General features: G+C 54.4%; 7 protein-coding genes; 4 read left to right on the top strand and 3 right to left on the bottom strand.

Moving 5' to 3' along the window:
* Nucleotides 1–510: 510 nt before the first annotated feature.
* CHC_T00005846001 (hypothetical protein) lies at nt 511–1,644 on the top strand. Its single transcript, XM_005717467.1, has one exon. The coding sequence runs from the start codon at nt 511–513 to the stop codon at nt 1,642–1,644; it is 1,134 nt and encodes a 377-aa protein (XP_005717524.1).
* Nucleotides 1,645–1,796: 152 nt separating this feature from the next.
* Nucleotides 1,797–2,720, bottom strand: CHC_T00008348001 (FtsJ-like protein 1). Its single transcript, XM_005717466.1, has 2 exons — nt 1,938–2,720; nt 1,797–1,892 (listed from the first exon to the last, which is right to left on the bottom strand). Exons 1-2 carry the CDS (start codon nt 2,718–2,720, stop codon nt 1,797–1,799), a joined length of 879 nt encoding a protein of 292 aa, XP_005717523.1.
* Nucleotides 2,721–3,125: 405 nt separating this feature from the next.
* On the bottom strand, nt 3,126–4,732 carry CHC_T00008807001 (NADH dehydrogenase I (Complex I) flavoprotein 51kDa subunit). XM_005717465.1 is given in 2 exon segments: nt 3,126–3,244; nt 3,245–4,732. The coding sequence occupies 1 exon segment, from the start codon at nt 4,730–4,732 to the stop codon at nt 3,245–3,247; it is 1,488 nt and encodes a 495-aa protein (XP_005717522.1). The 3' UTR covers nt 3,126–3,244.
* Nucleotides 4,733–6,299: 1,567 nt separating this feature from the next.
* On the top strand, nt 6,300–7,587 carry CHC_T00005845001 (hypothetical protein). XM_005717464.1 is given in 2 exon segments: nt 6,300–7,457; nt 7,458–7,587. The coding sequence occupies 1 exon segment, from the start codon at nt 6,300–6,302 to the stop codon at nt 7,455–7,457; it is 1,158 nt and encodes a 385-aa protein (XP_005717521.1). The 3' UTR covers nt 7,458–7,587.
* Nucleotides 7,588–7,759: 172 nt separating this feature from the next.
* CHC_T00005844001 (hypothetical protein) lies at nt 7,760–9,132 on the bottom strand. XM_005717463.1 is given in 5 exon segments: nt 7,760–8,085; nt 8,191–8,347; nt 8,443–8,740; nt 8,870–8,964; nt 8,965–9,132. 4 exon segments carry the CDS (start codon nt 8,962–8,964, stop codon nt 7,760–7,762), a joined length of 876 nt encoding a protein of 291 aa, XP_005717520.1. The 5' UTR covers nt 8,965–9,132.
* A 300-nt stretch (nt 9,133–9,432) lies between these two features.
* Nucleotides 9,433–11,283, top strand: CHC_T00005843001 (hypothetical protein). Its single transcript, XM_005717462.1, has 2 exons — nt 9,433–10,431; nt 10,564–11,283. The coding sequence occupies exons 1-2, from the start codon at nt 9,433–9,435 to the stop codon at nt 11,281–11,283; spliced, it is 1,719 nt and encodes a 572-aa protein (XP_005717519.1).
* Nucleotides 11,284–12,031: 748 nt separating this feature from the next.
* CHC_T00005842001 (hypothetical protein) lies at nt 12,032–12,250 on the top strand. The gene has a single exon (XM_005717461.1). The coding sequence runs from the start codon at nt 12,032–12,034 to the stop codon at nt 12,248–12,250; it is 219 nt and encodes a 72-aa protein (XP_005717518.1).
* Nucleotides 12,251–13,129: the final 879 nt, after the last annotated feature.

Genomic DNA, 13,129 nt, shown 5'->3' with positions numbered 1-13,129 from the left:
GCACTTTATCCATGATCACCTCAAGAAAGGGACGATCGTCATTCGCTACATTCCGACCAAAGACCAGCTAGCTGACCTGTTCACCAAACCTCTCCACGGACAGCGATTCACAGACCTCACTGCTCAACTTAACATCATTGCACCCAAACCCTCCGCATTGCGCAGTATCCGTGAGAGGGGGGCTGACAGACCGCACACACACACCATACTCACAGATACTACCAACAATGCTACTCTAACAGACCGCACACGTGTACATCCAATGGAATCAGTATAAGTAGCATGTAGTGGAACCCAACACAGGAGGTAAAAGGTGTCATCGTTCCCACAATGCTAAAGTCAGGCGCGGTCATTAATTTTTCTTGCACTCGTGCGTACTAGAAAGTACACGCGCTATCACGTGTTTAGGAGCAGATTGTTCAAGTTTTTCGTGGCACTGGTCACATCCTGACCCGTCATCGCAAATCAAAATTCCCCTCAAGAGTGCTTTGAGTCGGCAAGAATACGAAAATGAATGCTTTAGCGGCTCTGCAGGCGGGGATTGCAAAAAAGCGAAAGGAGCGAAGTTCGGGGCCATCTTCCGAGTCAGCCGACCGACCAGCAAAGAGATGGCGTTCGAAGGCGGAGGTCGATGAACAGCAACGGCGGGAGTACTACCAGCGCGAAAAGGAGGAGGCAGAGCGTAAACGAAAAGAGAAAGAAAAGGCTCGGGAGGCAAACAGTACGTACGCCGGTGACGGCAGCGGTCAGCTAGGATCACTCTGGGAGAGAGGGCTCGTTTCGTCCGCTGGAGAGAAGGGCAAGCCTGCTGCAAAAGGCGATCAGAAAGGGACCGCCACGTCGCGTTCTGGGGACCGCGAGGGAAATCCTCCGCTGTCGAAGGGAGAAGTTGTAGCGCGGTTACGGGGTCTCAAAGAGCCTGTGACATTGTTTGGGGAGGACGACTGGGATCGATTTGATCGACTACGGGAAGTGGACCTTGCTCGAGAAGAGGGTTCCAAGGGACAACGGAACCTGTTTCAAAAAAGATTGCGAGAGATGGAAGCAAAGGATGCCGAGGAAGATATGTATAATTACGCAGACGCCAAGCTCCCGGAGTTAAACAAGAAAGCCATCAAGAAGGATAAAAGTGCTCGCCCCAATTTTGAATCCACACTTGGCACCCCAAATTGCAAGGAGGACTACGTCTACCTTGAGATGCGCAAGTACATGGGATTATGGGCTTCGGAGATCGAGTCAATATCGAAGGAGGAGCGAAGAACAACGAAGGGTCGCTCTTTGGTCGTAACGTACGAAGAAACGAAGGATTGGCTGAAACCTTTGTATCGGCTCCTCCGGAAGAGAAAGCTCCCCAAGAAGATTCTTGATCCTTTGAAAGGCATTTTCGAGGCTGCGGCGGAGCGAGAATACATTCGAGCAAACAGCATATACCTGGAGCAGTTGGCCATTGGAAAAGCGCCCTGGCCAATGGGGGCCACAATGGTTGGCATCCATGCAAGAGCAGCCCGTGAAAAAATTGGCGAAGACAAGATTGCGCATGTCATGAATGACGACCGAGCTCGAAAGTACATTCAAGGCGTGAAACGCTTGTTGACGGTGGCGCAGAGGCATTTTCCAACTTCGTTCTCAAAAATGATTTTGTAATGCATTGCGCATGAGCGCTCTCCACTGAAGTACACCAGGCCACCTAATCATGAACGCAATGCTTTAGAATGATTCAGGATGGACATTAGACTTAAAGTGGGCACAAGAAGAGTGTGGACTTCTTGTAGCATGGCAACAGGTTTTGGTGCAAGTCATTCCTGCTTTTGTCCATCTGCTTCCCTCTTTCGTCGAAGAGCTTCTGCGTATGGAGGTTGAATTGGAGCAACAACCGGCGGCAGTGGCACGTACGCTCCCTCATGATCATGTCGGGCTGATGAGCCTGCCTCTGATAAGCTGAGATCTCCGATGTCGGCATCAAGAGAGTACGACATGTCAGAGTCTAGCCCGGACAAATCGCCGGCACTGATGAAGGGCACTGCAATTCTGTTCATATCGGAAAGGGCCTCGCCCTCTGCATTCTTCGATGGATCACTTGAAATGATGACTGGCACAAACCCAGGTACCGGCGAATAATTGCGACACACAACAAATGCCTCAATGCTGCTATTCCTGCTACTTCTCGGCTTGACAACAGCAACGTCAGGAAAATACATTTTGAGTTGGCTGTACAACAAATCTGTGTCCTTTTGCCGAAAAACTTTGGCGACGAAGGAACCACCGGGTCGCAACATCTGACTAGCAACGTTTAGAGCAGCAAGAACAAGTTGAGCCTGAACGTATTCATCAATATCATGCAACCCGGTAACATCGGGAGCACCATCACTCACGACGATATCTGCAGGCGTGTTGCCGAAATAACGTAGTATTTCCTCCAACGTTGACTTCTTCGTGATGTCGGCCTGTAGCATTTTGACGCCTTCGATCGGAGCCATCTCTTGCAAGTCGATGGCGATGATGCGTGACTCCTTCGCTCTGCCCAAATCGCGCATGCGACGAGCAATGTACTGACTCCAACTACCTGGCGCTGCGCAGAGGTCTACTATGTTGGTCGCCTTTGACAGAAGGTCGCATTGTTCATCGAGCTGCTCAAGCTTGAATGCGGATCTCGCGCGATATCCTAGTGCTTTTGCTTTTCTGTAGTAGACGTCGCGCTTGTCTTTGCTCGCTTTTCCCATGGCTTTTCTCGTGCGAGCAGTCCACAATTGCTCTGTTTCTTACAAATTCAATGTCCAGGCTGTAGTGTGCACCTTCCGGATTTTTCAGTTTGAGGACGCCAATATATGTTCCCGAGCGATTTTCTTCGAATAAGATACGACTGTGTGGGATCTTGCGGAGGAAGGGATGTCGAGTTGGGCAGAGAGAATCGACGATGACGAACACTATAAAGAAAAACCGACGTCCCGATTCCATGATGATGAAGCTGTACAGTACGTGCCTGTTCTGTAAGCAAATTACAGACCGAACAATCATCACACGATTTATTCCATCGAGAGCAGAGGCTTTCTATTAGAGCCTGCTGCCGTTTGTAGCGAAGAACGTGAGCAGGGTTACCATCTCTTACAAAATGCCCACAATTGCTAGGCCATCAAAACACGCGGGCTCAGCGACAGCACTTTACCACGTGATCAAACGAGCACAGCACGCGTGGTAGCTATCTATATATTCCAGGGTGGGTGTCAATAAACGAAAGCAAAAATCGCTACGCGCTGACTTCCGCCTTCTCATGTCTTGCTTGGAATTCCGCAATTCGCCTCTCAAATTCCGGTCTGAAGTGACGAATCACGCCCTGAACTGGCCACGCCGCAGCGTCACCAAGTGCACAAATCGTGTGACCCTCAATCTGCTTGGTGATTTCCCAAAGCATGTCAATTTCCTCCACCTTAGCATCCCCGGCCTTCATGCGTTCCATCAGCATCCACAACCACCCCGTCCCTTCTCTGCACGGCGTGCACTGCCCGCAAGATTCGTGCTTGTAAAAATATGAAAGCCTTGCAATGGCAGCGATCACGTCTGTGCTTTTGTCCATCACGATAACGGCTGCTGTACCAAGGCCCGAGCCAACAGCTTTCAGGGAGTCAAAGTCCATAAATACGTCCTCGCAAACATGCCTGGGCATCAATTGCACAGACGATCCCCCTGGGATAATGGCGAGCAGGTTATTCCAGCCGCCGCGAACTCCGCCGCAATGTCTGTCAATCAACTCACGAAGAGGGATCGACATTTCTTCCTCAACCGTGCACGGGTTGTTGACGTGGCCTGAAATACAGAAGAGTTTCGTCCCGGCATTTCCCGTGCGTCCCATTGAGGCAAACCAGTCTGACCCACGACGCAGGATAGTTGGCACGACGGAAACTGTCTCGACATTAGTCACAGTAGTCGGACATCCGTACAGACCAATGTTAGCCGGGAAGGGGGGCTTCAGACGCGGCTTTCCCTGCTTCCCTTCCAAGCTTTCAATCATGGCCGTCTCCTCACCACAAATATACGCGCCCGCGCCATACGCAACGTGAACGTCAAAGTCGTAGCCAGAGCCGCTAGCATTCTTTCCGATTAGCCCCTTGGCATAGGCCTCCTGGACAGCGACTTCCAAGGCTCTGCGCTCATCGATAAACTCGCCACGCACGTAGATGTATGCGGCACGGGCACTCATAGCGCGTCCGACGAGCAGACAGCCCTCTACAAGCTTATGCGGATCGGATCGCATAATCTCTCTATCTTTGCACGTACCCGGCTCGGACTCATCTGCATTCACAACGAGGTAATTCGGACGGCCATCCGGGCTTCCGTTGGGCATGAACGAGTACTTGAGGCCTGAGGGAAAGCCGGCACCACCACGGCCGCGAAGACCTGAGGCCTTGATCTCGTTGATGATCCAGTCGCGGCCCATCTGAACGAGGTCCTTGGTCTTGTGCCAGTCGCCGCGCTTTAGGGCGCCCTCGAGCTTCCAATCACCGTCGCGGTAGAGGTTGGTGAAAACGCGGTTTTCATCGGAGAGGCCCCCGTGCGATCCGGAGTAGTTGGACACGCGCCATGTCTCTTCCTCTTTTGGGGGGGCAGCAGGGGTGGCGGCCGCTGCCTTGGAGCGGAAGTGAGTGCCAGCGAGCGGCGAAAAGGCTCGGGTTGGGGTTGCTGCGAATATGCCGCGGGAGCTGTGGATGATGCGAGAGAAATTCGATCGCAGAGCCATGGCGGGGCGGCGTTGACGCGCCTTGCGATAACTCCGGAGGAGAGAAGGGAAGTGGTGAGTCGGGGATGGCGCAATGAAACGCCTGCTGGTGATGGAGCTGCACCAGGAGTATCGAGGCGGTCCAGGTAGGGTGGTTTTGTGCCAAGTGTCTTTTCTTAATAGGTCATATTTGTTTAATCCCAACTTGCAATTGGTTGCAAGTATGAAGTACTATTGGTAGATGGCGGGTTATGGTTCAAGAGAAGCCGTTTCTACCAAGAAATAGTTCAGGATTGGCAGAAATATTTTACAGAAATGTCCAAAATTTCAGCTTGTCATCCAAAGCCGCCGCGGGGACGTCGGCGACAGCGCCTCCCAATCTTCTATATAAATACTCCTCAGCGTCAACATCTACCCGTGCCGTGCGTACGCAGGGAGGGAACTTGACGATCAAACGTGGAAAAGCTAACATGGCTTCATGGAGGGACCCTGTGACGAAAGCCGCCTGCCAAGAAGGCGAGTGCGAATGTTAAGTCCCACTCGCCTCCTTAGCCGACTGCTTCCCGTTGACAGCGGAGCACCATCCCAGGCCTCCTCTGTGACGGCGAATGGGCAGTTGTCTCGTCCATGCCAGCTGACTCGAGCAACATCACTGCGCATACAATCATTCGCGCATGCAACACCATGAGCTAGTAGGGCGTGGTGAAAACGTCTCATTAGCGCCGAGGCATACATAGGAGTCATTTCGATACTGTAGGTAGAAATACGTGTCTGGAAACGATTCGGAAGGGAGGAACTTGCTTCTTTGGTCCGTGTTTACGAGTGCACCTAGTGTGTGATTGCAACCGGCAGTCCCCGTGACTGGGGGCATCTGATCCTTATCGTTTCCATTCCCGCATTCCTTCGCTGTGCCTGCCTGCCGGCCGATACTATCATTATTGTCATTAGTCTAGGATCGCCTGCCATGTGCTTAATGTCGCGACCGCTAACGTACCTCGAAGGCATGCGAGTAATCATTGTCCTGCCCGTGAGCGGGCGTTACCGCCTTTCTTTCGAAATAGCCGTCCATTCACCGTTTCTCCTGTATCCGCCGAAGACATACAATCACGACTCATTTCTGCGTCAACACACTCAGAGTTGACAATTCAAGTCCCGTTCTCGATTTAGAAACAAAAACCACCACTCCAAAGACGCTTTCTCCATATTGGTGCTGATGCACTTCCCCGCCCTCCGTTCCGTGCAGGCACATCCCTGAAGAGGTCATCGAAGCTTAATGTTCACGCCCACTCAAGAAAGCAGACTTCCTGTTCGGTCTATTCTGACCGGCTGTCGCATTCCCTTTTCGGGGCTACTGGTCCCATTCGGCTGAATCCATATGTGTTAGTGGAGCAACCACTTGCTTGTTTCACGGATGCACCCAGCAGAGGCTACTCTATATAAAAAGTCGATACAGAAGTCTGTTCTCCACCTTCATAGTCTCTCCTGTTTTTGCCCAACACACTCACACCCACTTCTCGCTACGAACACAAATCTACCCAACCTCGCAACTACAACAACACAATCCACCCATTAGACTGCATTCTTCTAAATGATACGAAACTATATCTTTCTCGCAAGTTTGTTTATTCTCACGGCCTTCGTGGAAGGTCACAGCCACCTGGGTCAGCCTCTACCCACTCGTCGTTTGGACTGCAGAGCCGGAAATGGCCGCCCTCGTGACTGCTATGGTCCTTGCCCAGCTCTAGACACCTACGGTGACCCAACCGGTATCAGCCCAAGCCGCCCAGCCGCAACCTGGAGACGGGGGGAACAAAAAACTGTTTCGTGGCATCGAAACAACCATGGAAAGGGAGAGTCCGGTTTCGTCAGACTCACTCTCGTTCCGGTGGACAAAATGATGGACTCGAGGGCTCACAAGAAGTTTACGTTTCAGATTTCTTGCTGGAGTTCTGGGCTTCACAAATGTAAATCAAGAAACAAACATGTCTGCGGAAATGACAAAGAGGGTATGGCCTATAGGGCTCCTATTACGGTTCCGACTGCTTATCCCGATGGTATTTACGTACTGGGATGGGCATGGTACGGTGGGGGTGACTTTAAGCATGACAGCTTTTTCGGTGATTACTACAGCTGCTCGTTTGTGAGGATCGAGGGCGGTGCTCGTCTATCATCTTCTTCGAAACCCGTCTTCGCCCCGGGCCTTAACACCAAACACAGAGATGGATGCCTATCTTCTACCGACAGAGTCGGGGTTTGCAAAAGGGAACCATGTCGCGGACATAAAGTGCAAAAGAGGCGCCCGCGAGATCTTCCCCCTTTCATCTCCAGCGGAGATCTCAAGTCTTCAGGGAGCTCTCCAGCAAGACCAAGCCCTAGCAGGGGCGCTCGTGGAGGCAGGGGCGCTCGAGGAGGCAGAGGTGCGTTTAAGGTCGGAGGGCTCGTCGTTTATAACGTGAAGACTAGAAGCGGCCAAGACACAGGGGACCGAAGCATCAGAGTCAGGGCTAGACGGTACAGTAGGGGCTTCACTCTCGGTCTGAATGTGTCAGGTCCAGTTGAAAAAGTTGTGTTCAAGGGGAGTGGGCTCACTCACACAGAACACAAGGCTCCCTTTATAGTCAACGGAAGCTCGAATGGAAGACTTTCTGCACTGAGGTGCAGGAGGAATCAAGAACTTCGCTTGACTGCTACAGTCTACGGTTCCGATCGAGAGGAAACATACAAACTTTCCGTGAAATGTGTCTAGTAGCTCGATATCGAAACTAGAACTTGATAAATAGCTTCGGTCCTGAGAAGCCAATTGCATAGTCCGAAAAAGTTATCTTCTCGATGAGGCTTAATTAAACGTATGAATAGCGTCGCTTTCCTCTTCTTAACTCTCGTTGCACTCATTTGGGGCTATAGTCAGTCTATCAATATTGAAAGGACCTGCCGCTCTCTTTCGCAGCTTTGGATCGTCACTGCAGGATAGTGTACAAATAGAATGATATGTTCAATTCAAAGATAACTGACTCGCATTTCTCTACCAGTCCTACCATATACAATTCGTTACCGCTTCATATATCTTTCTTGTACTTCCATTGTCCAGCGATGGTCCTTTTCTGGCTTGCCTAGAAAGGCATCATATGCCAAATTGTTAACGTCTAAATTAGAGTACATGTATCCATTTGATTTGTCAATTGCTCGCAAAAGATGTATGACGCTTTCTTTGTCTTGAATGTTTAGAGTGTGATACCCAACAAAGGGAAAGTCTTCGATTAGACTGACGAGGGCTTGATTCAATTTCGCAAATTTCTTCATTCGGGGATCAAGTTCCAGCATGTCTACCAAATGACTCAAATTACCATTGTCGGTAAAGAAGTCGAGATTGAATGCTACTCAATGAAACATTACACAATAGAGGGAACGGATTTGGTTAGTACAGTGTCTTGAAGTAGAAGTAGGACGTAAAGGGCATGTAGTTTTGGATGCGAACGCACGGAGCTCTCCGTATTGCTCTATAATATCAATCTTAGATAGGACGTTAACTGCAGGCATTTCAAGTTGCAACATGAGAGTCGCTGAGGTGAGCATGACGGCGATGAATTTTGACGGATCGGAGCAGTAGTGAGAGTCGACAAGGTTCACAGCAGTTATCTGAAAAACTCGACAACAACAGGAAATCACAATGTCAGCGCTCGCGAATGTCAATCGTCAAAAAGGAGTGTAGCGTAGATTTCGTGCATACTCACCCGATATCCTTTCCGCAAAAGCTTTTGTACAATGTTGCGGATACACTCGTTGTGTGTGTACAACTCAATTTGGCCAGGGAAGTCGAACAGGATATATTGGCCTTTATGCTCTTCCAGCTTTTTGTCAAGCCACGAGAAGTTCTTTTCTAGAAATTCCATAGCATAGAGTAAGCTTCCGTTTGGTCCCAGCGAGAATTCGGACGCAATCGCTTCAGTAGATACCAAGTCTGCGATATCGGCAGCGGCTTCGTACGGCAAGTCTTCGTTGGCTGGATCCATGTTGAAAACCACTGCGTCTCTAAAGGGCAAGACACGTATAGCGGGGCGTTGTTGTATTGCAGAAGGGGGCGTCAGGTTTTGCCTTTTGGCTTTGTCCAAGACGAGCGTAGTGTCTTATTCCGGTCTCTTTGGTCGCGTTGTAACTTACCTTCCAGAGGCCTTAAAAAACTGCATCATTCCAGCACAATAAGTAGTCTTCCCGGAGCCAGGGGGACCAACAACGAGTTGGCCGAAACCAACCATATCGACGCTACCGCAGCTAATTGATAGACGGAGGATAGATGAGCTTGTCTTGAAGCAGCGTCCCGATTTCGTCCGAGCGATACACAGCAACAAAAAGCAGTGTTGCAAAAGCTGCCAAGAGCGTTTGCGAACTTGCAACGGGCTGTTCCGGGGTCTTGGCTGTTGAGCTTGAGTTTGAGTAGTGTGCTGCCGGACGGATGCCCATTAAATTAGCAACACCTCAAAATATAGACTCTTTCTTAGCCACACCAAAAGATGACGAAAAATATTTCCTTTGTGGGCTCCAAACAGTATTTAGTGTCAGGGTCGCCATTGGTCTTGTCGGCATCGCAGAGGTCCTCCTGCATTCATCGCTCTCCACAAGAGGGAGAGACAACGGCCGTCAATGCGGCGGCGGAGCTTGAGCTACCTGTGACAGGCAACATCCAGCAGCTCGTGAGGCCTTGGCATTAGAGAGTCAGATTCAGAATGCAACAGACACACTGCGCTGGGTGTAGTGCACAGTTTACGTTCACTAAAGCAAAGCATGTTTGCCGTGCATGCAACGATTCATTTTGTCACTCTTGTTCCTCCGGTAAAAGGGCTGTACCCGAGAAGGGCCACCATGAAGCAGTCCGAGTATGCGACATCTGCTTGCATGCCGTTGACCGTCGAGCGAAGCTGCTGGGCTTTTCCAGCACGCACTCATCACTACCGCCAAATGCATCCGCGAAATCGTACTTTTCTGACCCGGGGACTATGAAGCAACGAGAAGCCCACGCGAATGCGATGGACCGATTGAAGAGGATCTACAAAGCGAAGATCAGACCTATCGAGCAAGCATACAAGTTTTCCGAGTTTTATGCAACAGAATTAGCAGATGGAGATTTTGACGCACGTCCATTCGTACTATTAGTTGGTGGCTACTCTGTCGGAAAGACGTCATTCATCCGGTATATGCTAGAGCGCGACTTTCCGGGTGCGCGCATCGGACCGGAACCCACAACAGATCGCTTTCTTGCTGTCATGGCGGGGCGGCCTGGTCAGGCGGAAGGCGTGATGCCTGGTAATGCGGCTGCTGTGGATGTAGAACGGCCTTTTTCATCGCTTTCGCGCTTTGGCGTAAGCTTTTTGAGCCGTTTTGAAGTTTCCGAGCTTGCCTCCCCCATCCTTGACAATATCAGCTTCATCGACACTCCCGGCATCCTGAGCGGGGAAAAGCAGCGTGTGGAACGTGGTTACTCGTTCGAACACGTGGTGGAGTGGTTTGCGGAACGCGCGGACCGCATCCTCTTGCTGTTTGACGGCAACAAACTGGACATATCAGACGAACTGAAACGGGTCATCGAGTGTCTCAAAACGCACGACGACAAGATTCGAATCGTGCTGAACAAAGCGGATATGGTCGGCCCACAACAGCTAATGCGAGTTTACGGGGCGCTGATGTGGTCGCTAGGAAAGGTGATTCGCTCGCCCGAAGTGCTGCGGGTATACATCGGGTCGTTCTGGAACAAGCCGCTGAACGCAAGCGGGGCGTCGAACGAACCGCTGTTCACGAAGGAGCAAGCAGATTTACTAGACGACTTGCGGTCGCTCCCCCAGCATTCAGCGGTGCGCAAGATCAACGAACTTGTAAAACGGGCGCGGCTAGCACGAGTACACGCATTGTTGGTGACGCATTTGCGCGCAAGTATGCCGTACCTGTGGGGTCACAAGAAGAAACAGGAGCGGCTTGCCCTGCGGTTAAAGGACGAGTATGTCAAGGTGCAGAAAGCGCACGGGCTGGCTATCGGGGACTTTCCGTCCGTGGACAAGTTCCGGGCGGGGCTGGAAGCGTTCGACCTGTCGGAATTCCCGAACCTCTCTAAGCGGCTCCTGGACGTGGCGGAGGGGGCGTTGGCGCGGGACATCCCGAAGCTGATGCTAGAGATCGGGATGTCGGCCGAGGAGTCTGGACGGGCCAAGCACGCGGCGGGCGACGAGGAGCGCGACGGGGGGAACCCGTTCGGCGAAGTGGGGGGGCGCAAGGACGACGGGATGAAGTGGGCGGTGTCGGACGCGGCCAAGGCCAAATGGGACGCGGTGTTTCAAGGGCTGGGGCCGAGCGGCGAGCCCCCGGCGCTGACCGGAGCGCAGGTACGCGGGCTGATGCTAGACAGCGGGCTGCCGGCGCCTGCGCTTAAGCGGATTTGGGACTTGGCCGACGTGGACGAGGACGGGTTGCTGGACGGGGAGGAGTTTGCGCTAGCGATGACGCTGATCAAGAAGGCGAGAGGAGAGGGTATCTCAGGGATTCCCGAGGTGCTGCCGACGGAGTATGTGCCGCCAAGCAAGCGCTAGGAAGGTCGATGATGGCCTTTGACGGGCACTGCCGCGTCCTCTCTCCCTCTTCATCGTGTCTTTTACATATGTGTCGTGCGTGGACACGTGGCTTCGACAAGTTGTATTTGATCCCGTCCCGTTCCCCCAACCCCCCTTCGCCTTCCCCCGCTCGCCCTAACCGAAGCAACCCCTCGAAACCCGGCACCCGGCATGGCGTCGCCTTCCCTCCCTGACGCCAATGCCGCCATCGCCTCGTACACCCGCGCCGTCGATCGTCGTCTGCGGCCCACCCTGAACAAGGCGCTTGCCTCGCGCGACGCCGCCTACGCCGCGCTCGCTGAGGCCGACCGCATGTCCACGGCCCTGGACGTCCTGGACGTCCTGTCGCGCCTCCCGGCGTCGTCTGCCACCGACGAGGGCGGCGACGTCGCGCCCGCGCTGCGCACGCGTGTCAACATCGGCGAGGAGTTCTACGCGGACGCTGTCGCGCCCGCTGTCGATCCCGTCATCGTTGACGTAGGCCTGGGCCTGCTAGTTGAGATGACCCGCGACGAGGCCCGTCAAGCCGTCAAGTCGAGGCACGACGCCTTCGAGAAGGAGGCCGCGCGCCAAAACGACGTCGTCGCCAGTGTTAGCGCTTGCTTGGGGGGCGTGTTAGAGAGGGTCGAGAAGCTAGTCGGAGAGGTGGGGGGTTGGCAGCATGGGGGTGGCGCAGCGCAGGGCCGCTTGCCCTGACTACGTCACGCTTAACTTTCACTCGCCATGTATGGTCAACCAAGCGAGTCGCGCGCTAGCGAGCCGTATCATTGACGCGGCGCACAAAAAAGAGGCGGCGGGCTGGTATTTGACGAGCGCTCCGCGCCAAGGCGCGCTGCGTCGCTATGGCGCGGGCTGCACGGCGCGAGGGTCGAACGCGGTGGCGTGCGCGAGGGCCCTCCCCTGTGGTAGCGGGAGAGCGGCGGCCTTAGGAATGGCATGTTGGTAAACGATCTTATTGTCGCCGACGGCGTCCTCCCTCTCCCTTCCGAGCGCGTCGAGCTCCAGCGCGGCGACGGGCGCGACCAGCGGGGACGCGGCGGCGCGACGCAGGCAGTCCACAGCCTCGCCTAGGGCGGCGACGCGCGCGCCGGCGCTGTCGGCCTGCGGCATGGCGCGGGCCAGGTGCTGGAAGGCCCAGCCCGTGGCGACGAGATGCAGGTCCTGAGCGATGGCGCGCACGCGTTGGGTCAAGTCGACGCCCGACGCGGCGGCCACGTCGGCGCTGCGCACTGCGGCGGCGGCAAAGTCGCGGGCGGCCAGCGACAGCTTGCACAGCAGCGGGGCGCTGGTGTCGTTGAGCACGGCGCGGCGCACGTGTAGGACCTGGGCCGCAGCGAGCGCGAGGTGGGCGAGGGCGTCGGCGACGTCCGGGACGATCTCCGGCGGCGGGGCGCCCTGGAAGGTGAGGAAGACGTGCGGGGCGAGCGAGTCGCGCAGATACTCGAAGACACCGGCGGCGGCGTGCAGACGGCGGATGCGGAGGACCAGGTCCGGGGGCGGGTCCAGGCCGAGGCCGTGCTCCGAAGCGAGGGCGAGTTCGAGCAGGAGGAGGCCGTGCAGCGAGAGGAGGACGGCGGCCTCGAGGCCGAGGTCGGCGGAGAAGGCGGTCGGCGAGAGGGTGAGGGCGGAGGTCCAGGTGAGCGGGGCGGAGGAGGGCGGCGGCAGGATGGCCGGGAGGTAGAGGCGCACGGCCGGGGCGAGGACGGGGAGCGGGCGGGCGTTTGCGAGGGCGATGGTGAGGGCGTGGCGATGCGCATCCGAGGGCGGCGGCAGGCGCGGCGGCGGCGAGGCCGAGGAGCAGGTCGGCAGGCGGCGCAGCAGGAGG

Source organism: Chondrus crispus, genomic scaffold (assembly GCF_000350225.1).
Source record: "Chondrus crispus Stackhouse genomic scaffold, scaffold_318, whole genome shotgun sequence".
In the NCBI taxonomy this organism is placed as follows: domain Eukaryota; phylum Rhodophyta; class Florideophyceae; order Gigartinales; family Gigartinaceae; genus Chondrus; species Chondrus crispus.
Note: the sequence above shows the minus strand (reverse complement) of the source record. Positions and strands in the feature narration are given on the sequence as shown.